The sequence below is a fragment of the Telmatherina bonti genome (assembly GCF_933228915.1).
Source record: "Telmatherina bonti genome assembly, chromosome: 23".
Lineage (NCBI taxonomy): Eukaryota > Metazoa > Chordata > Actinopteri > Atheriniformes > Telmatherinidae > Telmatherina > Telmatherina bonti.
This window is the reverse complement of record NC_136632.1, coordinates 1,696,002-1,710,472: the sequence shown is the minus strand read 5'-3', so window position 1 is coordinate 1,710,472 and position 14,471 is coordinate 1,696,002. Positions and strand designations below refer to the sequence as shown.

The window sequence follows — 14,471 nt, the reverse complement described above, 5'->3', positions numbered from 1 at the left end:
AGGACTGGGGTAGGGCTAGGACTAGGGGTAGGGCTAGGACTAGAGGTAGGGCTAGGACTAGGGGTAGGGCTAGGACTAGGGGTAGGACTAGGACTAGGGGTAGGACTAGGACTAGGGGTAGGACTAGGACTAGGGGTAGGGCTAGGACTAGGACTGGGGTAGGGCTAGGACTAGGGGTAGGGCTAGGACTAGGACTAGGGGTAGGGCTAGGACTAGGACTGGGGTAGGGCTAGGACTAGGGGTAGGGCTAGGGCTAGGACTAGGTCCAGCCAGGGTCCAGCTGCAGCCAAGCAGGCGTCTTCCAGACACACTGGCTGTCACCAGTCATGATGTCACCACTGCACATGGTTGTAACAGAGGACTCATGATGTCTTCATCACGTGTCTCTCAGCCTTCTAGACCGTCCAAAAAGATCCACAACTTTGGAAAGAGGTCCAACTCCATCAAGAGGAACCTTGGCGCTCCAGTGGTGAAAAGCAACTGGCTCTACAAGCAGGTACGACATGAAGAAAACATGACGGACAAACCTTTACATCTGCTTTTTCTTTGCTCAGCTTTTTTGTTTTTCTACAAAATTGTTCATTTCAGCAAAAACTCATTTTCTAATCAGTTCAGGTGAAAGATGAGTCCGGCTTTAAACCATGACTGTAAAATTTACCATCTTCACTTCGTTCTTCTGCCTGTGGCTGATTTTCCATCCTGATGGGTTTTATCATCATCATTCTGTGTGTACGTCTGCAGAGGCTTCAGATCTGCCTCTGCAGGTGGATGTGATGGAGTCCCAGCAGTTCTGGGACCAGTCTGGACTGAAAACCAGAGCAATCTTTCACCTCCATTCTGCTGCTCTTCTCATTTCCTCCGCTGGTGGAAATTCGTCATGTATGATCCCGCTCTGTGTCATCATGTATGGGTGTGAAGCTCTGTGCAGTTTGGAGGTCCAGAACGTCCAGTCTGCCGCCTGCTCAGAGCCAACAGGCTGAGGAGGCGGCAGGACGGGGTCTGGACCCTCTCAGCTCCTCTCACTGCCGAACAGGACATCCTTTGTTAGTTCACCTGGTTTTATTTCCAGAGTAAATCATGTCTCAGGTATCAGATTTATTATTTCTTTAAAAAGAAAAGGACTGAGAAGAATTTAAGCTCTGAAATGGAAACATTTCAGGACCAATATGTCCCATTAGGTCCCATCAGAACCAGCAGACACCCAACTGGCTGCTTCCTGTTGGTAACCATGGCAATGCCTCAGCAGCAGGGTGGAGGTGGTGGAGGGAAGATGGAGGACAGGGAGGGCTCTTACTGTCATCACTACACTGACTGAAGATGTGTGACCTTTGACCCCTGCAGGATAGCACAGGCATGAAGCTGTGGAAGAAGAGGTGGTTCGTTCTGTCCGACATGTGTCTGTTCTATTACCGCGGTGAGGCAACGCTCTCACACACACACACACCTAACTAACACACACACAGTCAGACATACACACACAGTCAGACACACACACACACACACACACACACAGCCAGGTGAAGCGTTAGCTGGAGAACAGACCTGCAGTTAAACACCTTCTGCTGTGAAATGGTAGGTGGAGGAGGAGCAGGGGGGTAGGTGGAGGAGGAGGAGCAGGGGGGTAGGTGGAGGAGGAGCAGGGGGGTAGGTGGAGGAGGAGCAGGGGGGTAGGTGGAGGAGGAGGAGCAGGGGGGTAGGTGGAGGAGGAGGAGCAGGGGGGTAGGAGGAGGAGGAGCAGGGGGGTAGGTGGAGGAGGAGGAGCAGGGGGGTAGGTGGAGGAGGAGCAGGGGGGTAGGTGGAGGAGGAGCAGGGGGGTAGGTGGAGGAGGAGGAGCAGGGGGGTAGGTGGAGGAGGAGCAGGGGGGTAGGTGGAGGAGGAGCAGGGGGGTAGGAGGAGGAGGAGCAGGGGGGTAGGTGGAGGAGGAGCAGGGGGGTAGGTGGAGGAGGAGGAGCAGGGGGGTAGGAGGAGGAGGAGGAGGAGCAGGGGGGTTCCACCACATCACCATGAGAACCTCCCGTTCATGTCAGAGTGGGGTGGAGGTGAGGACCCAAAAGCTGAGACGGGAGCCAGAGATGCAGAGTCAGGACGTTTATTACAAAACAAAACCAAACAAAGATAACTGCAGGCAAGATAACAGAAGTAAACACAACGGAGCAGCAAACAGAAGGGAAACTGAAGCTAACAAGACACAGGTGAATCTAACTAACCGGTAAACCTAACTAAAAGGTAAACCTAACTAACAGGTAAACCTAACTAACAGGTGAGGCTAACTAACAGGTAAACCTAACTAACAGGTAAACCTAACTAACAGGTGAGGCTAACTAACAGGTGAAACTAACTAAAAGGTAAACCTAACTAACAGGTAAACCTAACTAACAGGTGAGGCTAACTAACAGGTAAACCTAACTAACAGGTGAGGCTAACTAACAGGTGAAACTAACAGGTAAACCTAACTAACAGGTGAGGCTAACTAACAGGTAAACCTAACTAACAGGTGAACCTAACTAACAGGTGAGGCTAACTAACTAACAGGTAAACCTAACTAACAGGTAAACCTAACTAACAGGTGAGGCTAACTAACTAACAGGTGAACCTAACTAACAGGTAAACCTAACTAACAGGTGAACCTAACTAACAGGTGAGGCTAACTAACAGGTGAGGCTAACTAACAGGTAAATCTAACTAACAGGTGAGGCTAACTAACAGGTGAGGCTAACTAACAGGTAAACCTAACTAACAGGTGAGGCTAACTAACAGGTGAACCTAACTAACAGGTGAACCTAACTAAAAGGTAAACCTAACTAACAGGTGAACCTAACTATCAGGTGAGGCTAACTAACAGGTGAGGCTAACTAACAGGTAAACCTAACTAACAGGTGAACCTAACTAACAGGTGAGGCTAACTAACAGGTGAACCTAACTAAAAGGTAAACCTAACTAACAGGTGAACCTAACTAACAGGTGAGGCTAACTAACAGGTAAACCTAACTAAAAGGTAAACCTAACTAAAAGGTAAACCTAACTAACAGGTGAGGCTAACTAACAGGTAAACCTAACTAACAGGTGAGGCTAACTAACAGGTGAAACTAACTAACAGGTAAACCTAACTAACAGGTGAGGCTAACTAACAGGTAAACCTAACTAACAGGTAAATCTAACTAACAGGTGAGGCTAACTAACAGGTAAATCTAACTAACAGGTAAATCTAACTAACAGGTGAGGCTAACTAACAGGTGAGGCTAACTAACAGGTAAATCTAACTAACAGGTAAACCTAACTAACAGGTGAGGCTAACTAACAGGTGAGGCTAACTAACAGGTAAACCTAACTTAAAGGTAAACCTAACTAACAGGTGAACCTAACTAACAGGTGAGGCTAACTAACAGGTAAACCTAACTAACAGGTGAACCTAACTAACAGGTGAGGCTAACTAACAGGTGAACCTAACTAACAGGTAAATCTAACTAACAGGTAAACCTAACTAACAGGTGAGGCTAACTAACAGGTGAGGCTAACTAACAGGTAAACCTAACTTAAAGGTAAACCTAACTAACAGGTGAGGCTAACTAACAGGTAAACCTAACTAACAGGTAAACCTAACTAACAGGTGAGGCTAACAGGTAAACCTAACTAACAGGTGAGGCTAACTAACAGATAAATCTAACTAACAGGTAAACCTAACTAACAGGTAAACCTAACTAACAGGTGAGGCTAACTAACAGGTGAAACTAACTAACAGGTAAACCTAACTAACAGGTGAGGCTAACTAACAGGTAAACCTAACTAACAGGTAAATCTAACTAACAGGTAAACCTAACTAACAGGTGAGGCTAACTAACAGGTGAGGCTAACTAACAGGTAAACCTAACTTAAAGGTAAACCTAACTAACAGGTGAGGCTAACTAACAGGTAAACCTAACTAACAGGTAAACCTAACTAACAGGTGAGGCTAACAGGTAAACCTAACTAACAGGTGAGGCTAACTAACAGATAAATCTAACTAACAGGTAAACCTAACTAACAGGTAAACCTAACTAACAGGTGAGGCTAACTAACAGGTGAAACTAACTAACAGGTAAACCTAACTAACAGGTGAGGCTAACTAACAGGTAAACCTAACTAACAGGTAAATCTAACTAACAGGTGAGGCTAACTAACAGGTAAATCTAACTAACAGGTAAATCTAACTAACAGGTGAGGCTAACTAACAGGTGAGGCTAACTAACAGGTAAATCTAACTAACAGGTGAGGCTAACTAACAGGTGAGGCTAACTAACAGGTAAACCTAACTTAAAGGTAAACCTAACTAACAGGTGAACCTAACTAACAGGTGAGGCTAACTAACAGGTAAACCTAACTAACAGGTGAACCTAACTAACAGGTGAGGCTAACTAACAGGTGAACCTAACTAACAGGTAAATCTAACTAACAGGTAAACCTAACTAACAGGTGAGGCTAACTAACAGGTGAGGCTAACTAACAGGTAAACCTAACTTAAAGGTAAACCTAACTAACAGGTGAGGCTAACTAACAGGTAAACCTAACTAACAGGTAAACCTAACTAACAGGTGAGGCTAACAGGTAAACCTAACTAACAGGTGAGGCTAACTAACAGATAAATCTAACTAACAGGTAAACCTAACTAACAGGTGAGGCTAACTAACAGGTAAACCTAACAGGTGAGGCTAACTAACAGGTGAAACTAACTAACAGGTAAACCTAACTAACAGGTAAACCTAACTAACAGGTGAGGCTAACTAACAGGTGAGGCTAACTAACAGGTAAACCTAACTAACAGGTGAGGCTAACTAACAGGTAAACCTAACTAACAGGTGAGGCTAACTAACAGGTGAAACTAACTAACAGGTAAACCTAACTAACAGGTGAGGCTAACTAACAGGTAAACCTAACTAACAGGTAAACCTAACTAACAGGTGAGGCTAACTAACAGGTCAATCTAACTAACAGGTAAACCTAACTAACAGGTGAGGCTAACTAACAGGTAAACCTAACTAACAGGTAAACCTAACTAACAGGTGAGGCTAACTAACAGGTAAATCTAACTAACAGGTAAACCTAACTAACAGGTAAATCTAACTAACAGGTGAGGCTAACTAACAGGTGAGGCTAACTAACAGGTGAACCTAACTAACAGGTAAATCTAACTAACAGGTAAACCTAACTAACAGGTGAGGCTAACTAACAGGTAAACCTAACTAACAGGTGAGGCTAACTAACAGGTAAATCTAACTAACAGGTAAACCTAACTAACAGGTAAATCTAACTAACAGGTGAAACTAACTAACAGGTAAACCTAACTAACAGGTGAGGCTAACTAACAGGTGAAACTAACTAACAGGTAAACCTAACTAACAGGTGAGGCTAACTAACAGGTAAACCTAACTAACAGGTGAGGCTAACTAACAGGTGAGGCTAACTAACAGGTGAAACTAACTAACAGGTAAGGCTAACTAACAGGTGAAACTAACTAACAGGTAAACCTAACTAACAGGTGAGGCTAACTAACAGGTAAACCTAACTAACAGGTGAGGCTAACTAACAGGTGAAACTAACTAACAGGTAAACCTAACTAACAGGTGAGGCTAACTAACAGGTAAACCTAACTAACAGGTGAGGCTAACTAACAGGTAAACCTAACTAACAGGTAAATCTAACTAACAGGTGAGGCTAACTAACAGGTGAGGCTAACTAACAGGTGAACCTAACTAACAGGTAAATCTAACTAACAGGTAAACCTAACTAACAGGTGAGGCTAACTAACAGGTAAACCTAACTAACAGGTGAGGCTAACTAACAGGTAAATCTAACTAACAGGTAAACCTAACTAACAGGTAAATCTAACTAACAGGTGAAACTAACTAACAGGTAAACCTAACTAACAGGTGAGGCTAACTAACAGGTGAAACTAACTAACAGGTAAACCTAACTAACAGGTGAGGCTAACTAACAGGTAAACCTAACTAACAGGTGAGGCTAACTAACAGGTGAGGCTAACTAACAGGTGAAACTAACTAACAGGTAAGGCTAACTAACAGGTGAAACTAACTAACAGGTAAACCTAACTAACAGGTGAGGCTAACTAACAGGTAAACCTAACTAACAGGTGAGGCTAACTAACAGGTGAAACTAACTAACAGGTAAACCTAACTAACAGGTGAGGCTAACTAACAGGTAAACCTAACTAACAGGTGAGGCTAACTAACAGGTAAACCTAACTAACAGGTAAACCTAACTAACAGGTGAGGCTAACTAACAGGTGAAACTAACTAACAGGAACAACAAAGGAAACAAGGGAACCAAGCAGGGAAAAATACAAAAGAAAACCAGGGATGTGGAACTGAAAACACATGAAACAAGAAGACATGACAGTTCCACCACATCCTGATGAGAACCTACTTGCAATACACACACACACACACGCACACGCACGTACATGCATAGACTTAGACAAATATATCAATTCCATTATTAAACAGATACAGTTGTCATGTTTTTTTAAATGTTTTTATCTGTTGATAAAAGATTTGTTAAATGATTCCACTCATACGTTCCTCTTTTTCATTGCATTAGTCTTAGCTTTCCAGCTGCAGGCCTAGTACAATACCCATGTGTATTTATACTGAACCGAAGGTCTTTAGAAAGTATCATTGGTGTTTCTGCTGCTGAGTTGCTCCTGATAAAAGTGAATAGTGAGCACAATAGTTTATCTTTTACCAATAACCAGATTAAATGATTATGTATTATAACATCTGTCCTGTAGTTACATTGCAGTATTGCTTGTGTGGCTTGTGTAGTATTTGTAGTTTGAGTATTTTATTTGATGCACTGGACCAGATAACTGAACAGTAGTTCAGGTTGGACAAGATTAATGACTGGATTATTTCCTTCGTTGCGATTGTCGGTGTTTTATCCTGTAATGTGTATCATCTAAAGTACAACCTAAATGAGTTTCTGACACTGCCAAAGCATGAATATTAGATTCATTAAGTAATGCAGAAATAAACTTTATTTTGTGTCTAAAGCTGTTAATATTGACGTGAGTGATCCCGAGCCCCTTCTTTGCAGATCTATAAGTATTGACGAACATATGGCTTATTACGAAGGAGATTTATTGGAATAATCATGAATTGATCGTGGTGATCATCACTGACACTAAATTTCAACTAATAATCATATTTATTTATAAGTTGTTCTAAGTTCTTAATATGTTCCTCTTGCATTTTTATGTCGCACCTTTTGGTTTAATAAAGACCTTCCAGTCAGCAGTCCAGGTGGATTTTCCCTGTTTTCTAGCAACGTGTTCCCAGTTTCTTTCCTTGTGTGAATAGATCTACTTTATGTTTCCTGTTAGCAAAACCAACGATTGTTGGTGCAGAAGATTTGTTTTTGTTTGGCAATGTGTGACAAGCCTCGATATTTTCTGTATTTAGAGAAATCTTTTTACTCAGCAGGAACACTGCAACCTGTGTCTGCTGTGGTGTCCTCTCAGCTCATGCCTTTTGCTGCTTGTAGGCAGTTTGCTTATCCTGGAATATAACATGATTTATTCAGGACTACTGTTCCTTATCTGCCACACCAGATAAACAATTTTCTTGTCTTGTTCCACATTTTCTGCTTTAAGCTGTTTAGTTTCAGTCAGTAATAAAGGACTGCTGCTTAATTGGAGTAGCAATATCAGACTGTATTTAGTGATTCTTTCAAATATTAAAATCAAATTTTATTTGTATAGCACTTTTCATACAAAAGCATACCAAAGTGCCTAAAAACAAAAAAAGTCTCACACTTATAAATACACACGCACGTTACCCACACATGCACACAACCCTTCCCATGACCATTAATGCCAAAATAAAAATGATTAACTTCAGGATTCTGTCTTTGTATTTGGCTCGACACTGTGAGGAAACAACATCTGGGGAATCCATCCATGTCAGGACCAACAGAGACACAGGGAACGCCGGGGTCCACACCACAGCCATATGGCTGCAGTGTAGGACCCCTACCAACACCCCCGCAAGGACGACCCTGTTGGTCAAACCGGTGCTGCCCCCGACACAAAGGATCTGTAACGGCACAGGAGATGGGACCCAAAGGACACAGAAGACCTCAGGACTGGTTACAGGTTTTATTAACAGCGGACAAGGAAGCAGGAGGCTACAATAAGGACGGCTTGAAGTCCTCCTTGAGGACCCCAACTGTGTCCTTCTGGTGATGACAGGAGGGTTAGTGAAAGACGGCACACAGGGAGAATCCAACTCCAGGAAAAAATGCCCAAGAAGGAAGAAAGGGAGTTCCTCTCACCCGAGGTTATTGGGGGTTTGTCCAGAATCCAAAATCCAAGTCCAATGTCCAGTCCAAGGTCCATACACCGAGTAGCAATCCAAGGGGAAGAGGCAAGGGAAAAACTCTGGGCAGGCAGGTTCTCGGGAGAAGGGGGAACAGGGCAGGAATACCGGGTAATCTTGAGTTCACAGAAGGCTGGAAGCGAACAGAGAATCTGACGATCTGGCAACCGACAATCCTGGGACCGCTGCTTAAATAGGAGGAGGCCCAGGTGGTAATCATCAGCTCATCAGCACAGGAGGGTGCCTTCAGGGACGACTGGGAAAAACCATGACAGGATCCCCATGAGTAAAAAGAAAAAGGAGCTAAAAGGTTGAAAAGATCAAATAAAGACACACAAGATGAAATAACTAAATAATTCTGTAAATAAATAATTCCGTTAATAATTAGAACAATAAGATTAAACCTAAGTAATATGTACATACATAAAAAGTACATCAAATGTGTCATAAATTAGGTCAGACAATTCCATGTCTTTCTGCTTTTAGTCATGTGATCTTTTGCTGACCGCTTGACCTAATGGCACAGCAGATAGAATATAGAAGTGGTGCAGACTATTCTCTGGAAATCCTAGAGACGGTTGTGGGTGAAAATCCCAGTACATCCCAGACCAACAACTCTCCTTTCTTCCTCATTCTGAGTCTCAGTTTGGACTTCAGTATGTCTACGTGACGACATGCTGCCGTGTGATTGGCTGGATAGTTATGTGAATGCACATGTTCGTGTCTTTGGATTGAGCAGATCTGTAAAGTTCTTCTTCAGATATGTGGAGGAAGAACATTCAGCTGATGGGAACATGATGACTGTTAGACTTCTCTTCAGGTTCCACTTCAGACTTTTCTCTGTGGTTGCTGCAGATGAGAAGGAAGACAGCATCCTGGGAAGTATCCTGCTGCCCAGCTTCCACATCTCCATGCTATCGGTGGACGACCACATCAGCAGGAAATATGCCTTCAAGGTAAGCACGGTGGTCTTCTGCTTCTGGTGCTTTTTACTGGTGGAGACGATGACACATCCTGATGGCTCGGGACAATAAGTGAAACACACGTGCCACGGTCTACAAGATGATCAGAGCTTTTTAAATCCTTTTAAACGTGTTTACAGATATTTGTACTGAGTCTGTAAACAACCAGAAACATTTAAATAAGACTGATTCACCACTAAGGTTTAGTGGTTTCATGAAAGGATGGAGAGACCTGAACCAACCTTGTTCCTCTGACCCCCTCCAGGCCACCCATCCCAACATGAGGACGTACTACTTCTGCACCGACACTGCCAAAGAAATGGAGTCCTGGATGAAGGTCATGACGGATGCTGCTCTCGTCCACACTGAACCCGTCAGAAGGTTGCTGCACTCTGCAGAAACACACCCACTAACATCCATCATGAACCGTGTGACAAATGACCCTCACACACACACATGTCACACAGCCTGGATTACAAACACGGTGTCATACTCAACACTGCAGCCTCTTTCACTTTTTTTTCATCCCAGCATTCTTAATGCTGATCAGGTCTTCGCGGGTTTAACTTCCTCCCTAGCAAAGCTGCTGGAACTCAGAACCATGTCACATCGGGCTCTGTGGTTACCATAGATACCATCTACATTTGCCACAAGTAGTTCCACCATCAACACCTTATAATGTGGTTTGAAGACCAACAAATATCTGAAAACTGAAGGTTAATAAGTCCATCAGTCACCTGTAAACCCATTTTACCAGTGAACTGATGGAGGAAGCTAATGCTAATGCTAACCATCCCTCTTCATACCGTCTTTGCTCTGAACTCTTTGTTACTTTTGGAGACAGATGAAGTTCATATGAGTAAACTCGTTTCTGTCCATGTACTTCATCTTCATCATGTTAGAGAGTCAGCAAACATCTGAGTTTTGAAAGGATCTCAAGATCTATGGACAGAAATCAGGAGGGAGGGCACCATGCTAGACCAGTTTCTAGATGCCACAGAACTATTCAGAAGATTCCACATAAAATTATAAAACATGCAACAGGTTTAACATCTCAACAGAGTCACGTCTGCATGGAAACATCACGTCTGCATGGAAACATCACGTCTGCATGGAAACGTCACGTCTCCATGGAAACAGCATGTCTGCATGGAAACATCACGTCTGCATGGAAACATCACGTCTGCATGGAAACATCACGTCTGCATGGAAACATCACGTCTGCATGGAAACATCACGTCTGCATGGAAACGTCACGTCTCCATGGAAACAGCATGTCTGCATGGAAACATGACGTCTGCATGGAAACATCACGTCTGCATGGAAACATCACGTCTGCATGGAAACGTCACGTCTCCATGGAAACAGCATGTCTGCATGGAAACGTCACGTCTCCATGGAAACAGCATGTCTGCATGGAAACATCACGTCTGCATGGAAACATCACGTCTGCATGGAAACATCACGTCTGCATGGAAACGTCACGTCTCCATGGAAACATCCCGTCTCCATGGAAACAGCATGTCTGCATGGAAACAGCATGTCTGCATGGAAACATCATGTCTCCATGGAAACGTCACGTCTACATGGAAACATGACGTCTGCATGGAAACGTCACGTCTGCATGGAAACGTCACATCTGCATGGAAACGTCACGTCTGCATGGAAACATCACGTCTGCATGGAAACGTCACGTCTGCATGGAAACGTCACGTCTGCATGGAAACGTCACGTCTGCATGGAAACAGCGTGTCTGCATGGAAACATCACGTCTGCATGGAAACGTCACGTCTGCATGGAAACGTCACGTCTGCATGGAAACGTCACGTCTGCATGGAAACGTCACGTCTGCATGGAAACGTCACGTCTGCATGGAAACGTCACGTCTGCATGGAAACGTCACGTCTGCATGGAAACGTCACGTCTCCATGGAAACAGCGTGTCTGCATGGAAACAGCATGTCTGCATGGAAACAGCATGTCTGCATGGAAACAGCATGTCTGCATACTGACGGGAATAGCAGCTTCAGGTTCTATATGACGAATAATGTGAAAGAAACAGCATGAAATGAGTTTTAAGGAGGCGATGAATCCAGACTCCTCCAGGTTTTCTGATCAAAAGGAAAGTTTCTCTTCTTTTTTTTATTTCTTACTCTTTCTTTTTTCCAGAGTGGACAAGTTGAACGTGGACCACCAGACGCCTCAGGAGCTGAACAACCTGCTGAACCACAAAGTTCTGACCCGGCCTGAGATCCAGAACAATGAGCGCAACAGACAACCCGTACGGCAACAGTCCCTGTCCCGGGCTGACGACAAGCAGCACAGAGATGCAGACAAGAGGGAGTATTACACCTTACAGAGAGATGGAGAGAAGTACTCCCTGAAGAAGGATGGAGTCAGCTACTTGCTGCAGAAGGATGGGGAGAGGTATCTCCTACACAAAGACGGAGAGAAGTATCTGCTACGAAAGGATGGAGGAAAGTACTCACTGCAGAAAGATGGAGAGGTGTACGCCATCCATAGGGATCTGGAGAAATACACCGTTCAGAAAGTGGACAATAAGTACACAGTGACGCCGGTGGAGGAGAAATACGCTCCAGCTAAAGATAGAGAGAAGTACCTCCTCACCAAGGAGGGAGAGAAGTACGCCCTGCAGAAGGTGGGCGACAGGCACACGCTGCAGAAGGATGGACAGAAGGGCCCTCCTCAGAGGGAGGTGAAGAGACAGCTGTCGTTGAAAGAGACGGAGAGGTACGGCACCATGAGGGACAACAAGTACGGGACAATCCATGTCATGGACAAATATGGGACTCTGAAGGAGGTCAGGAAGTACAGCACGCTGCGAGAGGGGGATAAATACGCCACTCTGACGGACAGAGAGAAGTATGCCACGCTCCGAGAGGGCGACAAGTTTGGTTTCAATAGAGACCCCAGCGCAGAGAGGTCCGTGACCAAAATCAGCAGCATCCAGCTGCAGCCAGCTCAGGCCGCTGCCATCGCTGCCGCCGTGTCTGCATCACGCCAGAGTCAGGCCAGCATCAGCAGACAGAAGCCTGTGCAAGTCAACGGGTCCAGATCTGCATCAACAGAGCAGCAGGGGGACTGCAGTCAGGCTGCAGCGGACGGGGGTCCGGCCAGGGTTCCTGTAACATCTCCAACTCCAGTCCAGGATCCAGATAGCGGCATATCTAGGATGGGGTCCACCCAGCAGCTCGAGCCATGGGTCCACACACACCGGACCAGAGGACTGGACGAGGACACCAGGAGGTGAGGAACCATGGGTTCAGGTTTGGGTCCAGATCCGGGTTCAGCTGCAGGTTCAGGTTCAGGTTCAGGTTCAGCTGCAGGTTCAGGTTCAGGTTCAGCTGCAGGTTCAGGTTCAGGTTCAGGTTCAGCTGCAGGTTCAGGTTCAGGTTCAGCTGCAGGTTCAGGTTCAGGTTCAGTAAAAACATTATTTTGATGTCTACCTTCAGACGTTATGAGTGCTTAAACCTTCATCAGATGCACCCCCTCCACCAGCAGGACCAGCAGTGTGGAACTGGGATGGTCATGTGACCCTCCAGCTGGTCTACGGAGGTTTTCCAGCGTTTCTATCCGTCCAGGAGGTTTACAATCCAGACACAACATGTAGTGTTTATGAAATGGAAAAATACTTTATTAATCCCCAAAGGGAAATTCAATATTGTAGTATATAACAATAATTAATTTGAGGAGGTCTTGTTCTGGAGGCTGATGGCTGCTGGCAGGAATGATCTTCCTCCTTGCACTTCTTAGTTTGTGTTTTAAGTTGTTTTTGTGTTGCCCTCAATAACTCCCTGTCTCCATCCCTGAAGGCTTTCTTTTTGATGTTCAGCAGCTTTTTCAGGTCACTGGTGATCCAGGGTTTGTTATTGGGGAAGCACCTCACTGTTCTTGTTGGGACGATGCTGTCCACACAGAAGGTTATGTAATCTGTCACACACTCAGTCATGGCGTTGATGTCGTCTCCATGAGGTTCACAGAGGACGTTCCAGTCTGTAGCCTCAAAGCCTCCTCTAAGAGCATCTTCAGCTTCAGCAGACCAGATTCTGATAGTCTTTGTGATGACTGGTTGCTGCTGAACGATGGGCTTGTAGGTGGAGGTGAGAAGAACCAGATTATGGTCAGATCTTCCTAAAGGAGGCAGGGCAGAACAACTGGATCCATTATTCATATTTGCATAAAATAAGTCCAACATCTTATTTTCTCTGGTGGAGCAGCTGACAAACTGCTGGAATGTTGGTAGAGTTGCAGAGAGGGAGACGTTGTTGAAGTCTCCGGAGATCACCATGAATGAGTTTGGATGCTGTGTTTGTAGCCGAGCAACGACGGAGCTGATGACGTCACAGGCTGTGTCTGGTGCGGTACCAGGTATTATATAAACCGCTACCAGAATAACACAGGTAAACTCTCTGGGTAAATAATATGGATGGAAGCTCACAGCTAACAGTTCCATGTCCCTTGTGCATATCTTCTCCTTGACAGTAACATGTCCAGGATGACACCAACGCTGGTTAACCAGCACTGCAATTCCACCACCCTTTAGCTTTCCGCTGTGTTGTCTACTGCGGTCTGCACGGACCGTTTTAAAGCCCGGTACAGACACATTACAGTCAGGGATGTGTTCATGCAGCCATGTCTCGGTGAAGTACATAATACTGCACTCTCTGTATTCTTTCTGAGACCTTGTTAGCATCTCCAGCTTGTCCGTTTTGTTTTTTACCCATCACAACAGTTGGAAGAAATGGTTTAAATCTCCATCGCTTTCTCCTCTGTCTGACTCCCGCTCTGCATCCTCTTCTGTCTTTTCAACTCCATCGGGATTTGATGTGTTGTTTCGCTGATAATCCTGATTTGGGAGAGGTTAATCAGTTGATCTGGATTGTAAACAAGTCTTTCGTTGCCATGGAGACTCATAATAACAAGCCCTGAAAGATCAAAAACATGCAGAAAAATCTTCCTTGCAGCACACCCTCCGAACCGGCATGAAATCCTCAGAAAAAAAGACCTAATTTGAGGTAATATCTATGTGAGAAGACTTTGTACTTTTGAAAAAATCAAGATAGCAAGTCAGAGCTACTACAGTTTGCTGCCAACAGACGGCGCAATCTAGAATGGAAACTACA

General features: G+C 44.7%; 1 protein-coding gene across 1 annotated transcript in view; it reads left to right on the top strand.

Moving 5' to 3' along the window:
- LOC306773315 (pleckstrin homology domain-containing family A member 5-like) overlaps positions 1 to 14,471 on the top strand; it is a gene marked incomplete at its 3' end in the record, with an annotated part of 258,991 nt that overhangs the window by 147,846 nt on the left and 96,674 nt on the right. Inside the window, exons 6-10 of the mRNA XM_079263105.1 lie at positions 392 to 496; positions 1,342 to 1,414; positions 9,222 to 9,322; positions 9,594 to 9,709; positions 11,497 to 12,594. Coding sequence (XP_079119231.1) covers positions 392 to 496; positions 1,342 to 1,414; positions 9,222 to 9,322; positions 9,594 to 9,709; positions 11,497 to 12,594 — 1,493 coding nt within the window. The remainder of the gene's footprint in view (positions 1 to 391; positions 497 to 1,341; positions 1,415 to 9,221; positions 9,323 to 9,593; positions 9,710 to 11,496; positions 12,595 to 14,471) is intronic.